This window comes from Stigmatopora nigra, unplaced genomic scaffold, assembly GCF_051989575.1.
Source record: "Stigmatopora nigra isolate UIUO_SnigA unplaced genomic scaffold, RoL_Snig_1.1 HiC_scaffold_25, whole genome shotgun sequence".
Lineage (NCBI taxonomy): Eukaryota > Metazoa > Chordata > Actinopteri > Syngnathiformes > Syngnathidae > Stigmatopora > Stigmatopora nigra.
In genome coordinates, this window is record NW_027551604.1 from 2,587,339 (window position 1) to 2,606,165 (window position 18,827).

General features: G+C 38.6%; 2 protein-coding genes across 2 annotated transcripts in view; both read right to left on the reverse strand.

Moving 5' to 3' along the window:
- Positions 1 to 1,159: 1,159 nt before the first annotated feature.
- Positions 1,160 to 9,993, reverse strand: syt12 (synaptotagmin XII). Its single transcript, XM_077711348.1, has 8 exons — positions 9,755 to 9,993; positions 6,997 to 7,057; positions 6,544 to 6,737; positions 5,291 to 5,689; positions 4,142 to 4,357; positions 2,707 to 2,827; positions 2,134 to 2,267; positions 1,160 to 2,043 (listed from the first exon to the last, which is right to left on the reverse strand). Exons 2-8 carry the CDS (start codon positions 7,040 to 7,042, stop codon positions 1,870 to 1,872), a joined length of 1,284 nt encoding a protein of 427 aa, XP_077567474.1. The 5' UTR covers positions 7,043 to 7,057; positions 9,755 to 9,993; the 3' UTR covers positions 1,160 to 1,869.
- Positions 9,994 to 13,710: 3,717 nt separating this feature from the next.
- peak1 (pseudopodium-enriched atypical kinase 1) overlaps positions 13,711 to 18,827 on the reverse strand; it is a 49,655-nt gene continuing 44,538 nt past the window's right edge. The window contains exons 5-6 of the mRNA XM_077711149.1: positions 18,049 to 18,815; positions 13,711 to 16,904 (exon numbers count right to left, since the gene is read on the reverse strand). Of these exons, the coding sequence (XP_077567275.1) occupies positions 15,591 to 16,904; positions 18,049 to 18,815 (2,081 nt within the window). The 3' untranslated portion in view covers positions 13,711 to 15,590. The remainder of the gene's footprint in view (positions 16,905 to 18,048; positions 18,816 to 18,827) is intronic.

Here is an 18,827-nt window from a genome sequence, read left to right on the forward strand (position 1 = left end):
AACCTGTTGCCATCGTAAAAACCTTTATTAACTAACCGTACTGGTGATGTTTCACAGGCTAATAAACAGGCTAATAAAAACTGATATGAAGTAAAACTACTAACAAAAGTGTCTACAAAGTGTCACATCATTGTTATAATGTTGTGTTGTAGTATAGTACTAATTTACTGGATCTGGCCTTGGTTTTCCTGGAGCTCAGATCCTGTGTAGCGGGTGCCACATGTAGACCGGCTAATAAAAACTGATATGAAGTAAAACTACTAACAAAACTGTCAACAAAGTGTCATATCATCGCTATAATGTAGTATACTAATTTACTGGATCTCGTCTTGGTTGTCCTGGAGCTCAGATCCTGGAGACCGGCTAATAAACAGGCTAATAAAAACTGATATGAAATAAAACTACTAACGAAAGTGGTAGACACTTTTGTTAGTAGTTTTACTAATGAAAAGGCTAATAAAAACTGATATTAAGTAAAACTACTAACAAAAGTGTCTACAAAGTGTCACATCTTTGCTATAATGTTGTGTTGAAGTATTCTAATTTACTGGATCTCGTCTTGGTTTTCCTGGAGCTCAGATCTTGGAGACCGGCTAATAAACAGGCTAATAAACAGGCTAATAAAAACCTGAAATGAAGTAAAACTACTAACAAAAGTGTCTACAAAGTGTCACATAATTGCTATAATGTTGTGTTGTAGTATTGTAATTTTCTGGATCTGGTCTTGGTTTTCCTGGACCTCAGATCTTGGAGACTGGCTAATAAACAGGCTAATAAAAACTGATATGAAGTAAAACTATTAACAAAAGTATCAACAAACTGTCACATAATTGCTATAATGTTATTGTGTTGGAGTATACAAATGTACTGGATCTTGTTTTGGTTTTCCTGGAGCTCAGATCTTGGAGACCAGCTAATAAACAGGCTAATAAACAGGCTAACAAAAACTGATATGAAGTAAAATTACTAACAAAAGTGTCTACAAAGTGTCACATCATTGTTATAATATCATGTTGTAGTATACTGATTTACTGGATCTCGTCTTGGTTTTCCTGGAGCTCAGATCCTGGAGACCGGCTAATAAAAACTGAGATGAAGTAAAACTACTAACAAAAGTGGTAGACACTTTTGTTAGTAGTTTTACTAATGAAAAGGCTAATAAAAACTGATATGAAGTAAAACTACTCAGAAAAGTGTCTACAAAGTGTCACATCTTTGCTATAATGTTGTGTTGAAGTATTCTAATTTACTGGATCTCGTCTTGGTTTTTCTGGAGCTCAGATCTTGGAGACCAGCTAATAAACAGGCTAATAAACAGGCTAATAAAAACCTGAAATGAAGTAAAACTACTAACAAAAGTGTCTACAAAGTGTCACATAATTGCTATAATGTTGTGTTGTAGTATTGTAATTTTCTGGATCTGGTCTTGGTTTTCCTGGACCTCAGATCTTGGAGACTGGCTAATAAACAGGCTAATAAAAACTGACATGAAGTAAAATTAGTAACAAAAGTGTTTACAAAGTGTCACATAATTGCTATAATGTTGTATTGTAGTTTACTGATTTACTGGATCTCATCTTGGTTTTCCTGGAGCTCAGATCCTGAAGACCAGCTAACAAAAAGGCTAACAAAAACTGATATGAAGCAAAACTACTAACAAAAGTATCTACAAAGTGTCACATAATTGCTATAATGTTGTGTTGTAGTATTCTAATTTACTGGATCTGGTTTTGGTCTTCCTGGAGCTCAGATCTTGGAGACCGGCTAATAAACAGGCTAATAAAAACTGATATGAAGTAAAACTACTAACAAAACTGTCTACAAAGTGGTATACTTATTTACTGGATCTGGTCTTGGTTTTCCTGGACCTCAGATCCTGCGTAGCGGGTGCCACATGGAGACCGGTTTCCTCAGGGTGGCCAACATTTGGTTCCAGTGCGTGATCCCCATCCCGCCGGCCTCTGGCCCGATGATCACGTGACCCAAATTCTCGCCCCGCCCATCGTCCGACGTCTCGGCCACGGTGACACGTAGGGACAGCTCCTTTTCCCGACCACAAAAAAAAACAAAGACTTGCCGTTTAGTATTACGTAAGCATGACTCGGCACTTAATATCAGTTGACGGCGTTGGACCTGCAAGACGAGGGACGGCACGGAGAAAATCATGGCCTCATTAAAAATGGGGTTGGTGTCGTCCCGTTTGGTGGACGTCTTCTTCTTGCTTATTTTGCGGCCATCTTGGAGGAGGTACACTTTGACGAATGGGTCTGATTGGGTAAAATATATCAAACTGTGTTAGAAACACACAATAAAAATGAGTTTTTATTGTCATTTTACAAATATGGTGAGATTTAAAGATTCACCAGCAAGTGCAAAAATAACAATAAACAAATAGATGTATAAATAATCAATAATGAAGTCATAAATTCAAGTTAAAGTGAGATTAGTGCTAATGCTATTGAATGTGTTTCATTTCTTTTAAAGGCTTTTAAATTAAGGAAAACCATTTCATTGTGGTTATTTAAAATCTAAAAGTTAATTAACATGGAGTAAGTATTAAAGCAGTAGGATGGAAGTAGTTCATTAAATTGCAATAAGATTAAAATGGAGGCTATAGTCGGAATTTTTTTGTTGACAGACAAGCATTTAGATAAATGAACATTTAGTTTTGACATGCAATTGTTTGGATTGAATTCAAATTCAGACCTGCAGTGTTCTTGCCATCGGTCCACAGCAGATTCTTACATTTGGCCACAACCACCGTGAGGCGCTCCGCCGTGGGTAAGTAGCTGAGAGATAACAGAATCTCCCCGACTGCATCCACCGCCTGGGCAAAAGGCCAACATGTTCGAACACTTGTGGCTGATATAATGTAGAGTCGGTGCTCGAACGTTTGGTTCGGGGGTCTTTTGGCCGCCGGTCAAATGATGACAGAGACTTTACTGTTGAAACCAGCTCTCAAAATTATATTCATGAGAGAGAGTTTAATATCTAAATATCTACGGTTTTCAACAGTACTTTAAACTCTCTCTCATGTATATAATTTTGAGAGCTGGTTTCAACAGTACTTAGATATTAAACAATACTTAGATATTAAGCAGTACTTAGATATTAAACAGTACTTAGATATTAAACAGGACTTAGATATTCAATAGTACTTAGTTAGTAAACAGTACTTAGATATTAAACAGTACTTAGATATTAAACAGTACTTAGATATTAAGCAGTACTTAGATATTAAGCAGTACTTAGATATTAAGCAGTACTTAGATATTAAACAGTACTTAGATATTTAGCAGTACTTAGATATTAAGAAGTACTTAGATATTAAGCAGTACTTAGATATTAAGCAGTACTTAGATATTAAGCAGTACTTAGATATTAGGCAGTACTTAGATATTAAGCAGTACTTAGATATTAAGCAGTACTTAGATATTAAAAAAGTACTTTGATATTTAGCAGTACTTAGATATTAAGCAGTACTTAGATATTAAGCAGTACTTAGATATTACGCAGTACTTAGATACTAAACAGTACTTAGATATTAAGCAGTACTTAGATATTAAGCAGTACTTAGATATTAAACAGTACTTAGATATTAAGCAGTACTTAGATATTAAGCAGTACTTAGATATTAAACAGTACTTAGATATTAAGCAGTACTTAGATATTAAGCAGTACTTAGATATTAAACAGTACTTAGATATTAAACAATACTTAGATATTAAACAATACTTAGATATTAAGCAGTACTTAGATATTAAACAGTACTTAGATATTACACAGTACTTAGATATTAAGCAGTACTTAGATATTAAGCAGTAGTTAGATATTAAACAGTACTTAGATATTTAGCAGTACTTAGATATTAAGCAGTACTTAGATATTAAGCAGTACTTAGATATTAAGCAGTACTTAGATACTAAACAGTACTTAGATATTAAACAGTACTTAGATATTAAGCAGTACTTAGATATACAGTACGGCGACCAAACGTCCGAGCACCGAATAATAATAATCCAATTCTATGAAATGTCCGCAATCCATTTTTTTACACGTCAGCACGCCAAAGTGCAATCAATTAATGACAAAATCTCAGCATCAAGAACAGAAATAATACATGGACGAGTGCGGGACTCACTTTGTTGACGTCCTGGAGGTAAAGCCAAGCGTTAAAGGGCCTGACGGTAAGATCCAGGTCGGACAACTTGAGCTCGGCCACGCCCGCGCTGATGTTCCGCTCGTCGCTGTCGATTCCGAAGGCGGCGAATCGGAGGCTGCATTCCTCCAGGGCGCAAACGTCCATCGCTACCGAGAACCTCTCGTCGAAGATGACGGTAAATGCGTTGGTCTGCACCTGTTGCAAACACCACAAGATTTTCAATTGCTTTCACATTTTGTTCAAAAATCCTTTAAAAATGGAAAGGCCCGGCAGTTAAAAAAAAAAAAAAAATGGCCGCTCGGGTCCTGGAAAGAACAATATGGACTTAACATAGCTTTAGAAAAACTATAACATGATGTTTAGCTTCTTGCTTTGACACAATATAAATCCTTTTTTTCATTCACTCATTCATTTTCTGAACTGATGATCCTCACAAGGGTCGCGGGAGGTGCTGGAGGCTATCCCAGCTAACTACAGGCACCCTGAATCGGTAGCTAGCCAATCACAGGGCACGTTGAGACAAACCAACCAATCATAGCTAGGGTTAGGCAATTAGAATAAAAAACTCAATTAGTTTAGTATGCATTATTTTTTTATTTTTGAGGTCTAATTCATCGTCATAATATTAAAAATGTTCCATTTTTCTACAATGAGGTCTCATGCGCCATCTGGTGGACAAGGTTAGGTATTACGTTTTCCCTTGGAATTTACAATTGTAAGTGTAATTCATTGTCATAATATCTAAATTTTTTTTATCATCATCTGATTCACCCAAAAATTAATTCCATTCTTATAGAACGAGGTCTCAAGTGCCCTCTGGTGGACAAAGGCATGTATTACATCTCCCTTTCTAACGGCTATGGACGTTTTCTACCGGTAGAGTGTCGTTTTTAACCCAAATTTGATCATAAACGCAAAGACTTCATGTATAACGCATACCTGAATTTTGCTTCACGTTTTTGGGACAAAATTGTCAATTTTCAAACTTGAATAAATATGGCAAATAACAAAATTTGTAAATAACATCACTGTTTAAGTGACTACCTCCATCTAGTGTCAATTCCAAGAACTGCAACAGAATACAGGCTGCATTTAATATTGTTTATAAATAAGGAAGAAGTTTGTTACCCTGGTTACTCCCACGTTGAGTTCTTCCGGCCCCAGCGAGATCCTGACAAAGCATCCTGGGAAATCACCTTCCTCCCTCTCCAGCAAATCCTTCCCCTGATGCACGGTGAGGTGCAGCGCCCCCTGGCCGGGGTGCCGGGAGGCCTCGAACTCCAACGTGACCTCCAGCTGGCCCACGGTGAAATCGTGGCCGAAGTTGTTGGCCACGGACGAGATGGAGCTGAGTGAATCGGTGGAGATGGAACGGTGGAGCTGAGCCGCCCCGCTCAGGTCCAGCTCGCGGCTCATAAGCTCCAGCTGGCCCAGCTCCCTCAGGGCGTCCGGGGTGTCGCCCAATGCCAAGCTGGCCTTGCGACTGGACGCCGTGGACGTCCGACGGTGGTTGTTTGCCGCCACCCGCTTCCGAAAGAACACAAAACAAGAATAAAGTTAATCGAATCTATATAAATATTTAAATATCGTTATACTTGAATAATGACGATAAAAGCATTCAATTCAATTCTGAATTCAATTGCCAATTCAATTCCCCACTTAATTGTCAATTCCACTTTCAATTCCACTTTCAATTCCACTTTCAATTCCACTTTCAATTCCACTTTCAATTCCACTTTCAATTCCACTTTCAATTCCACTTTCAATTCGGCTTTCAATTCCATTCTCAATTCCACTTTCAATTCCACTTTCAATTCGACTTTCAATTCTATTTTCAATTCCACTTTCAATTCCACTTTCAATTCCACTTTCAATTCCACGTTCAATTCCACGTTCAATTCCTGTTTCAATTCCACTTTCAATTCCACTTTCAATTCCACTTTCAATTCCACTTTCAATTCCACGTTCAATTCCACTTTCAATTCCACTTTCAATTTTACTTTCAATTCCACTTTCAATTCCACTTTCAATTCCATTTTCAATTCCATTTTCAATTCCATTTTCAATTCCATTTTCAATTCCATTTTCAATTCCATTTTCAATTCCATTTTCAATTCCACTTTCAATTCCATTTTCAATTCCATTTTCAATTCCATTTTCAATTCCACTTTCAATTCCACGTTCAATTCCATTTTCAATTCCATTTTCAATTCCATTTTCAATTCCATTTTCAATTCCATTTTCAATTCCATTTTCAATTCAATTGTCATTTAAACTTCAATTTTATTTCTAATTCAATTCTCAATTCAATTCTCAATTCACTTCCCAATTCAATTCTCAATCTTGACCATAATTTCAAATCTCTCAATTTCCCAGCATACCTTTTGTCGGACTTCTGAGAAGGAGGTTCCATATTTTTCCTGCAGATATCTGTAGTCAAAGTTGGGGAAGGGGGACGGTGCCGGGAAGGTGCCGGACTTCCACAACTTCCAAATGTTGACACCCGCCACGGCCAGCAGCACCACAAAGCCCACCAGGTAGATGCCCACCTCCCAGCCCGGTGGGTTGCGCACCACTGCAAAATGATATTTCAAAGCTCAATTTAATATATCTCATGCATCACAAATTATTATTATTTTTATTATTACAAATGACAAAATACTATATCTTTAAGGACCAAACAATAATATTCATGTTGTTTTCCCTACTGAAAATAATTAATAGGAATGGAGAGACTAGTACAAAAATGATTAATGTTTTATTATCAACAATAAAAGGTATAATATTAATATTTTTACATTTAAAATGTCTTTTTGTTGTTTTCATGCACTCACCACTCAGATGGTAGCCAGATACATCTCCACTCAGAGGAGTGGACATGGTGCAGCGGACAGTCTAAAAAAAGATAAAAAATAAAATAACTCAATCATTAATGAACACATATGGTAATTGATTTTAAAAACACAACCAAAAAAACAAAACAAAAAACTGCAGTGGACTGAATTCATTTTGATATTGACAACAGCAAGCTGTCCATGCCCTGAAGCAGCAAAGCACAACCATAACCACCATGCATTCTTCACCATACTTGACAGCAGCTCTAGAGCCATATGTGGCTCTTTCCATGGGTGCATATGGCTCTCCAATAATCTGTGAGTTAAAATATGGTCAATCAATCCCAAAAATGCTACTTTAGAAATGTATCTGTTCTTTTTTTCCTTGTCTATTCCACAGGTGTCAAAGTGTCGGCCCGGGGGCCAAATCTGGCCCGGCGCATCATTTGGTGCGGCCCGAAAAAGTGAATCATGAGTGCTAACTTTCTGTTTTAGGATCAAATTAAAATGACGAGTATAGATATATATTAAATTTCATGATTTTTCTCCTTTTAAATCAATAATTGTCATTTTTTAATCTATTTTATCTGCGTTTTTAGTTCAAAAATCATTTTGTAAAATCTAAAAATATATAAAATAAACATTGTTTTAGATCTATAAAAAACTGAATATTCAGGGCTTTTAATCCACTTCTTTTAATCCATTTATATAAAAAAAAATCTAAATATTATTTCTAAAATGGTCCGGCCCACGTGAAATCAACTTGACGTTAAAGCGGCACGCGAACCAACAGTCTGACACCCTTTTTTTCTCGACAAAGAAGAACGCAAACGCAGAACCAAGTCAATAGCACACATTCCTTTCTTTCCCAGTGACTCATTCCTCCTCCCCCAATAGGATTCTCATCATTCCTCCCTCCCTCCCCCCGCCCCCCTCCTGTCGGAACCTCCTTCCTCGGGGGAAACCGGAGCATTACGCTAATGATAACGGTGCGGGGGTGCCAGTCAAATGAACTGGGCTCAAGTCGTGTGGCCAAATTAAAGTGGCTGACGCAGTGCAGAGTCCGCCGAGGTGCTCTTTTGGACTTGGGGAGATCTTTTAGCGTGGTCAGAGTGATCGATGACTATGTGTGGAAGAGAGGGATGATTCATGGAGATTTTGCGAAGAAGGGGACGGCCGGCTGGCTGGCCGGTCGGCGTGGGTGGGCAACAGTTATTCCACACAAGATGGCCTCATTCATTTACGAAAAAACAAAATAATTAATATATAAATATATATATATAGTATTACAGAATTAATCCGACACTTGTAATTTTTTTTACAAGTGTATTCACCGTATTTTCACGACTATAGGGCGCACCGCATTATAAGGCGCACCCTCAATGAATGACATTTTTTCCATATATTAGGCGCACTGTATTATAAGGCGCACTGTCTTTTTTGGAGAAAATTTAAGACTTTTAAGTGCGCCTTATAGTGGTCAAAATACCGTAATTGCTATTGACTTCCAGGTATGAAGTACTCACTACTTTACAGTCACCTCTAGAGCCAGCCATTGTTGATGTTTTGGATTTTTTTTGTATAAAATCTTGCAGTGGGGATTAGCTATATGATGGAAGATTTTGTAAACTAAGATGGCATCTGCATATTTAACAGTATTGTTTTAGTTCAGTCATTTGTGTTTTTTTTAATATCCGACAGTGGTGGTTTTTCGTTTTTGGTTTTCTGTTTTGGTCCATATATAAGGCGCACTGGATTATAAGGTGCACTGTCTATTTTGGAGAAAATTTAAGACTTTTAAGTGCGCCTATTTACTGGAAGATAGGACTGACCTTTACCCCAGAATGCAGACCTAGAAGGACGCTAAAGAAATTGCTGATGCAGCGTGATAGCTATCCAACAACCTTCATGATTACTCGCATTTTGTCGTAAATGATGACGCTCTATTGGCTTGATTATGGAATTGTTTTGCCGAATGGAGGCTTGTTTGTTTATTTAATTTCCAATGGAGTTGTTTTTGATTTCCGACCTTAATTGTTATTATTGAATACCTGATATGCAATGATTGTTACAGGTGTTGTTTCTGGTTATGCAATTGGATTAATCAATAACAATGTAATTGGATGTAATTCTCTCTTACAAGTATATCATCAGAGATGCCTATTTAATAAAATATATATAATTGAATCAGATCTCCCCCTGTATTGTTTTCTAATTATACTAAAGTATAATTATTAATAAACCTAACAAAAAGCCCTTTCTCCATCTTTTATTCTTTTATTCTCACCAAAGCATTAATTATCAGAATCCCAAAAACTTCAATCCATCTCCAAACAAACTTTTCTCCTCAACCAAACCAATCCAAACCATCTCATTTTCTCTCAAACCACAATAGAATGCAAACCCCAGCCAAAAAAAACCCACCAAAACACAAAAACCCAAAAAAGCGCTAGCAACAAATGCTAAAAAAAACATTTTCTGAAGGTCACATCCCCCCAAAAAAGTCACCCAACACTACCCCATAATCCAATAAAAACACTTTACCACCATCAAAAAACCAAGTTCCCAAATCCCACTTTCAAACCCAATCCACATCCACACCACTTTCCTATTTATTTCCCTCCCTTATCTCCATTAACCAACATCAATTCTCTTAAAGGGAAACCTGCTGGAGTCCATTAAAAATCAATACACGGCCATTGCAAAAGACAGCACACCCCCTTTTTATCCACCTGGAAACATAAGGATGCTTTCTTACCACGACTTTCCCGTTTTTTTTGCTGCAGTGGTGTAGAAAAAAGATGGATAAATGGATGGATGGATGGAGGAAAAGCCCTCACTCCACCGCTTTTTTTCTTCAGGCGCCGCTCGCCATCCACCGGCGGAGGAAGACGATGAAAGAAGGCGGCGGCTTGTGAGGAAAGAGCGGCGAAGACGAGCAGTTCGCTGATGCCGCAGCTAAGAAAGATGCTGCTAGAGGCATTTCGCCGTGCAACGGCACCCCCTCAACCCCCCCAACCCGGTACACACATATACTTACTTGCGCACACACTCCTCCCTGCAGAGGAACTTCTCAGCTCCTCCTCATCCAGCAGTGAGGAAGATGACAGCAACATGTAATAGAGAAGGGGATGAACATTATAGCAGGTCATTAATATGTATAGTTTAGCCCAAGGGGTGGGTAAATCTTTTGAGCCTGGGGGCCATATTGACTTTAAATATTCGACAGATGGGCCGGGTCAGCACAAGATAGGATACATGTAAAAAAGTGCATCCGTTAACAGTACATATGAAATATAAACAGAAAAAAGGACTAAAGTATAAACTACTACTACTATTAATACTACTACTACTACTACTATTATTATTATGATGATTATTATTATTATGATTATTATTATGATTCTTATTAATATTATGATGATTATTATGATTCTTATTAATATTATGATGATTATTATGATTATAATTATCATTACTATGATTATAATTATCATTACTATGATCATCATCATCATCATCATCATCATCATCATCATCATCATCATCATCATCATCATCATCATCATCATCATCATCATCATCATCATCATCATCATCATCATCATCATCATCATCATCATCATCATCATCATCATCATCTTCCTCCTCATTATTATTATTATTATTATTATTATTGAAAGTATCTTACATCCTTAATCATGTTTAGCTGTTCTAATACGTTTTTTGTTCCACTTGTTTTGCTTCCTGGAATAATTTTAATGGTTTCGCGAACACTAAATAATTTTTGGATTTATGAAAGATGACTAATTGCCAAATTTATTTATTACATTCAGTTTTTTATATCTTGCCATTTTCAAAAGAATTCTTATGACTTCATCTGATGATTTCTCTTCAAGAGTACTCCTAAAAAAATATATTTAACAAAATACTATAGCACTACCTGCTGGTGAAACACCAGTATAGCATCATCAATGAAATATACAATATAGTACTCCTATTTAAATAATAGTTAAGTGCAACCCATTCTATTCTAATATACTGAATATTCTTTGTAAACAGAGGCAATGAGTTAACAACAATCAACCATTCATATAATATAAAAAAACATATTTTTATTACTTTTCCGGTCACTGCTGGTTAACAATAAATGGCATTCTGTACATGTGTTATCAAATAAAGCACAATAGATGTTTTCCTATTCAGTGGTGATCATGTTATCGTATTGTAGCCTAAATTAGGCTAGTTTGAAATTTTCAGGGTTGGAGAATGCACTGATTGGACGATTAATGTAGCTAAAATTCATCAGTAAAGTATTTTAAAGTCATTTATTTAGCCAAATAGTGTCAAAAGCCATAAATGTATGTTCTCCAACCCTGAATTTAACTCAGGTTGTGTCAAAGTGGTTCCGTACAAGCAGTAAATGAGTATAAACAGACATAAAACACACCCCTGCTGAAAAAAAACAACAACCCAAAAAAAATACCAAATAAAAAAAATAATGCAAATTATAATTGGAAATATGCAACATTGCTTGCTATGATTATGCTGTCACTCATATACAACCAAATTTAAACTGTCAAATCACTGTTTTACAGTCATTTTATTAACTACCCTATTTTCTCACATATAAGTCGCATCCTCGTATAAGCCACACCCTGAAAATTCCCCTAAAATCATTGAATTTTACAATTTCTCTCGTATAAGCCGCCCCCTGATTCGCAATTTCCCCCTCCATATTCATGGTTTTAATCAGGCGTACAAATATTTTACTTTCACATAAATTTATGCACATAAGCCGTACCATGGATTAGCCTTAACAACAAATACGGCTTATATGCAATGTTCCCTCTAAATTGCGCACTATTCTCGTCCTCTCTGCGCAGCAGCAATCATATGACGCGCAGTAAATAAAATCCAAACTTTATTTATGTATATTTTTTACCCCTTTCCCCATGATGGCGCCATTTACACTACAACCAGTGGCAGTAGCTCTGTCCACTCTGTTTTTTTGTGTTTTACAGCATGTTTTACATGAAAAATTAGCGGTAACATTGACATGCAACTGCTTATACTGGTGTGCTCATAGTCGAGCAATGATGATGTCACTAACACTGGTACTTATTACACTCAGGGAGGTTGTCTTTTTGCCCAAACCAGCGAAAAATTAGAGGGAACATTGCTTATATGTGAGAAAATACCAATAAAAGCCATTTAACCGTCAAATTCATTTTGAATGGGAGGTCTGGGGGTGCTTATTCACTGCTAACCTCTCTCGGACATCGATTGGTCGTCCATAACTGGGAAAGGTAGCAAAAGAGTTGAAACAATACTTAAGAAAATGATTAATTGTTACATTTTAGTGATAAAAACAAACAAATATAGTAACAGAGGTGTGTTTTTTTTGTATATTGTATTAAAATGTGCTTTGTTTCTCCCAACAGTGATCTACTCTACTCACCCTTCTCCAGTCAAAACTGAAGAAAGTCAAGTTCCACGTAAAGGTTAAAATGTTATGAAGTAGGTGCTCGACAAAATAGCAGTTTGTGGATTAAAATACTTTATATATATCTAGTATTTCATCTATACATACATGGATAGCCACCAGTGCTCTCCAGACATTCTTTTCGTAAACAAATCCTTTACACACTTGCCTCATTTAGTTGTTGCGACCAATCTTTTTGACCAAAGTAACTGTAAATCGCTTCCTCCAAAAAGAAAACCATCAACGAGATCAAAGACACCATAAATCGGATGGCGAATGTCAGTTTTTGGAGGTCACGTGACCTTGGCGATGTGCAAAAAGAAAATTGAATTCAAGGCATGCTGACCACAAAGGAACCTTGCCCGCCGTGCACCTTCACGGTCAAGCTAACGCTAAAAATCGGGCGCTACGTGAGACGGCAAAAGACGAAATGTGGAATGGAAGCGAGTCCCTGCCGTCGAGACAAAGTGGTTCATCGGTGGACACGTCCAAACGTCTTTACATTCTGCTGCCAATTCCATTCCAAAATCCTGGAATTTATTTTCGACGACCTCCAATCCGTGACCGGACGTTTGGTCGCTGGTCTTTTGGTCACCAGTCAAATTTACTTAGATATTAAACAGTGCTTAGATATTAAACTCTCTCTCTCATGAATATAATTTTGAGAGCTGGCTTCAACAATAAACTCATATAAAACTGTCACCATTTGATTGGCGACCAAAAGACCGGCGACCAAAAGACAGGCGACCAAACGTCAGTTGACCAAACGTCCGGCGACCAAACGTCCGGCAAACCAAACGTTTGGGAGACCAAACGTCCGGCGACCAAACGTCCGGGCGACCAAATGTCCGGGCGACCAAACGTCCGGGCGACCAAATGTCCGGGCGACCAAACGTCCGGCAAACCAAACGTCCGGCGACTAAACGTCCGGCAACCAAACGTCCGGCAAACCAAACGTCCGGCGACCAAACGTCCGAGCACCCCCTCCAATGGCAGCCCAAACTTTCCCAAAAATAACTTGATGAAAAAAAAAAAAACTTTGCAGTCCATTCCAGGAAAAAAAAATCCCTTTTTTGTTTTTTTTACACAGAGAGAACACTAAGATTATGTGCCACAAAACTATGGTGAGAATTCTGGAGTCAAATGTTAAAAACCAAAAAAAAAAAGAAAACATTGCACGTTCTGTGACAAAAAGTCTTCATAAAAAATTGTTTTCTCCCTTTTTAAACAAAAAAAAAAAAACAACCTTAGTCAGTATATATGTGAGATTTGTAGACAGTGATCACCTGCAAAAAATGTCAAAATATATGACGACACCGGTGAGGATTTACTAGCATTGCCTTGAAACAAAAACACTAAAACAAACGCTGGCTCGTTTTTGACAGGATTGTAAATTGAAATGTGCTAATGCCTTCTGTCATTTGTGTTTGATTGGCCAAATTATGGCAGATTTATTTAACTTTTCTTCCTAATGTTTACATTTACCAAACTCATGTCTCATTTAGTTTAGCACAAATCCGCTTTTCTTAAAAAATCTGATTGTAATTGACTGCTAAAACAGCTTTTTAAGATTCAAAATTGAATAAATTAATGATTTTTTGGAGCAAAGGTGGGCAAACTATTCCACAAAGTGGATGCAGGTTTTCATTCCGACCCATAACGAGGACTCTTTTTACACCAATCAGGTGTCCTACAAGTGTAATCAGTGGATTGCAGTCAGGTGCTTCTTGTTTTCTGCCGAAAATCTCATTGGTGTCAAAGTAGCGGCCCGGGGGCCAAATCTGGCCCACCGCATCATTTTGTGTGGCCCAGGAAAGTAAATGATGAGTGCCGACTTTCAGTTTTAGCATCAAATTAAAATTAATAATATAGATGTATATTAAATTTCCTGATTTTCCCCTTTTAAATCAATAATTGTCATTTTTTAATAATTTTTTTCTGCGTTTTTAGTTCAAAAATAATTTTCTAAAATCTAAAAAATATATTTAAAAAAAGCTAAAATAAACATTGTTTTAAATCTATAAAAAAAATGAATATTCAGGGATTTTAATCCAGTTAATTTAATCCATTCATTAAAAAAAATCTAAATATTATATCTAAAATGGTCCGGCCCACATGAAACCAAGTTGACGTTAATGCGGCCCGCGAGCCAACCCGAGTCTGACACCCTTTGGGTCTGTGTTGGATCGGTTTCACCAAAAACCTGCACCCCTCGAGAACCAGTTTGTCCACCCCTTGTATTAGCCCTTCAAGCTACGCTAACCCAATGATGTCCACTAAACTGTCAGGATCCAAATAATGTTTAAATCTAACCAAAGACTATTTCTCATTAGATTTTAAAGTATTATGGAAGTACTATGGAACAACCATATTCATTTGACCTAAAATTGAATCCACGAAATGATATCACCCTTTAAACAGGGATCACAAAACCCATGACTCAAAGGGGTCTCAATGTCTTCTGGTCTTTGTACCAACCAATTAAGTGGCTGGCACAGGGGTGTCAAACATACGGCCCATCTGATGGTTTGGTACGGCCCGGGGAAAAAAGCTGCATTGTATAAAAAAAAATATGATTTTCTTTAAAATTTGTAGTTCATGTATTATCCGCAAGGGGGCGCAGTGTTTTAGTACGTGCAGACAACATGAATTGACATTTATTTATGTTATGTTATTCTCTTGTTCATAATATCTTGTTCATAATGTAAAAGGAAAATACTGTTAATAAACATTTTGATATTTTACTCATTCTTTGCACTAATTATTAGTATTAGTGACGAATAATTAGTGGAAAAAAGTGGTCTTATTGTTAGTTCTATGTCATTTTGCAATGAGTTTACTGGTCCGGCTCGCTTGATCTCGAATTAAGCTGGATTCGGCCCGCAGACGAGAGGTTTGACACCCCTGATTTAACCAATGAGGCTTCTTCTAAAAAATAACTACCCCCTGACTACAATCATATCCTCTTCTTGGGTTCGAATGAAAACCTGTACCCACTACAGCTCTTCCAGGACCACTTTGAGACCCCTGCTAAGCGCTAACATTGCAAATAGTCACCTGGAAAACTTATGGGCTATGCTAAGGGGCTATTTGTTACTTCGGCGACCACTCATAGTGGTTGAGACTGAGTTCTGTGGAAGGTATTAGCCGATTGGACATGGTTATGCCTGGTGGTTTCGGCTTGGTTCTGGGTTGGAGGCTGTGGCTGCTGCAGGACGTGGACCACCCGGCTTAGGCTATCCGTGGTAGCGAAGGCTAAGTACTGGCAACATAACCAGTCCTCCAGACTAACGCCACAAGCCGAGTCCATAGAGCGCTCGGCGAACTTAATCATCATTAAGGTACGCTTTAAGTCCAGCCAGTTCTGGAGGGTAGCCTGGCGTTGACCAGAAGTGGTAGATGACGCAGAACCCGGGGCGGTACTACAACCCAAGGCCTGGTACAGGTCTTCACGGGGTCCCCAGAGTAGACACTGTAAGCAACCTCGAGCTTCAGACATTTGGATCCTCTCCGAAGGATTGACGGTGAGAAGTAACCGGGCTAATTGCCGTAAACCTTGCGAGTATAACGATCTAACCGGTAGGGATGGTAAGTCTGCCCATGTGTACTCACGTTCCTTGAGGTCTGGGGTCTCCTCGAAGGGGTTAGGTCGGTGTAACATCTCGTAGATAAGAATCCCGGTCTGGAATTCGTCACATTTGCGGAATTGAGTAGCCGTGATGAGTTCTGGGGCGAGTCTAGAACGATCTCGAGGGGTGTCGGGGTCGGTTGTCATGAGGGTGGTCTTTTGTTTAGCTTGGGAGAAGTTGCTGATGATGAGGCGAGCCGGGCAGCTGGAGTTGGCGATGTTGGAGGGTTTGAAACCGCTGTTGTTGTTGGGTTCGATGGGGTCGGGTGTTGTGGTGTTGTTGGGTTGACAGTGAACTAGAAGCAGGTTTTCCAGGCGCAGGTCGCAGTGAGTTACGTGGTAAGGCTTCATGTGTTCCAATCCTGAACAGAGTTGGAGCAACAGAAGACAAACCTGACGTTCGTAAAGTTCCGGGTTTTGAACATGGCGAGATACCCCCTGGTGGACAAAGTCTGCTACTGTCTGGAAAGGAACTTCACGGGTGATGACCACTACACGGCTCCTTAATCGATTGGTCTCTTCTAACCCGCCGTTGGGTTGTTTGGGTTCGGTTAATTTGCTTTCTGATTGGACTTCTGTTTTTGTCATGACATGGCCATTTTCTTTCTTAGCTCCGCCTCCTTCTTGTGATTCTTCTTCTTCGGTTTCTTCTTCCCATGGTAGCATGCTGCTAGGGACGTCAGCTAGGAAGTGTCCACAGTCTTGTTGGATGTTGAAGTGTAATGCCAAGCTTTGCCTCACGGCTAAGCTGTGGAAGAACTGTTGTTGTGTGTCCTTTACTTTGCTTCGGCAAATCTACGAGGAAAATGGCAGTTGTTAACGTTTTTCTTAAAAGGCAATTGGAGAAACTGTATTTTCTCGCATATAAGCCGCATCCGCGTATAAGCCGTACCCTTAAAGTTGTCTTAATATCGGAAGTGAGTCCGTAGTGGTCTAGTTTGTCATCACTAGGTAAGATGGCAGGTACAAGTACAGTAATCCCTCGAATATTGAGGTTATTGTAGACCAGATATGGCCGAGATAATCGAAAAATGACTAAGTTGGGTCATCTAAAAGTATTTTTTTTTAAAAATTGGTATGAGTAAATAAGTGAAGTCATGATAATCGAGGGATTACTGTGAGTTTTTTCACGTTTTTTGCAAGATAGGTTTTTTTTCCTTTGAATTGCATTCATAGATGTAAAAATAAATTTTATTAAGCATTTTATCTGTATTTCTTTACTCTATTTTCAAATAAATGACCGTATCGGCCGGATTGTCTTGCTTTATGGCGTTTTTTTTGTGACTTTTTGAGCATGTCAAGTCTAATTTATGCGCATATAAGCCGTACCCTCGATTCAGTCATCATTTTTTGTGTGACAGATATGGCGTATATGTGAGAAAATACGGTAAATAAGACAAAAATAAAGGGTAAGGAAATGTCTAAATAGATAATTGACCAGGTTTTGATGGGTGTAATCAAAAAAATGCATGACTCTCTAGAGTAGAGGTAGGGAACCTATGGCTCGGGAGCCATATGTGGCTCTTTTAATGGGTTTATATGGCTCTCCGTCTTTTTAAATCATAATTTTTCTTCATTAGACTCTTTCCTTGATTAGCAACAGTGAAATAATAAGAATTCAGACTGTTTTTGACTTTCAAAGTAGGAAAATGAATAATAAATGCTCACATTTTCATGTACCGTATTTTCACGACTATAAGGCGCACCCTCAATGAATGACATTTTTTCCATATATAAGGTGCACTGTATTATAAGGCGCACTGTCTATTTTGGAGAAAATTGAAGACTTTTAAGTGCGCCTTATAGTCATGAAATTACGGTATTTTGACTTTTAAATTCTGAGTATGACTCTCAAGAAATAACGTTTGAAAATATGAATTGTTTATGTCTCTCTCTAGAGATACCTATTAATACAAAAAACAATCATAGAGTATCTAACCTTAACGGCGTAGTTAACCAGCGGATCCTTGGCATATGAAGCGGTGTAGTAGACGGCATCTCCGGCCTCACAACACGGTTTCCCGGTTGTCAACCTGAAGTCGGACCAGCTATCAGTTTCGAATCTCAAATGATCCTTTTGGCCAGCCATGAAACGATCTTCACATTTACCCGTCAACTTCCGTAAAGTATCCGTGTGAAGACCCCTAATCCTTCCCACTACTTCATCCCAGCTATCCAGACCCCGGTAAAGTGTGGGTCTAGTATTTTTGCACTGGGTGGCGCTATGCCCCATTTTCCGACTCCTCCCACTGAGGGATTCGGTACTTGGGTAGACTTTTCTGTCCCTGGAAACGCCGGGTTGAGACAATAACGAAGACATGCTATTGGACGGACATGTTTTGTTGATGTTGACCGATGGCCGTTCCAAGGAATCGCCGCTTTCTTGATCGTGGGTACCGATTGACGAACTTTGGCTCGCCGTTTCCCAAGTGGTGTCCAGATCGTAAAGAGGGTTGGCGACACTCAGGTTGGTTCCGCCAGGTTTGGCTTCGGGCCTAGGTCGGAAAGACCCTTGGATTGGTTCCTTGGTAGCCAAGCCGGGGTCTGTGACAGAACGAGGAACTGCCTTTTTGGGTAAAGGGGGCGGAGTTGACTTGGGTGGGAGTTGCTCGGTGAGGCCTTCCAAGTCGATGGATGCTAAAGTGTCATTGGATGCCTTTAGGTTGCGAGGTTGTTTCAGTGGAATCATGTTGGCTCTGGATTGACCTGCAGGACAGG

Coding starts and splice junctions, on each gene's coding strand:
- syt12 (XM_077711348.1), bottom strand. CDS start 7,042: ATGTCCACTCCTCTGAGTGGAGATGTATCTGGCTACCATCTGAGTG. Junction 6,738..6,996: donor ATCTGGCTACCATCTGAGTG/GTGAGTGCATGA, acceptor ATCATTTTGCAG/TGGTGCGCAACCCACCGGGC. Junction 2,828..4,141: donor ACCTCCAGGACGTCAACAAA/GTGAGTCCCGCA, acceptor CCTTTTGCCCAG/GCGGTGGATGCAGTCGGGGA.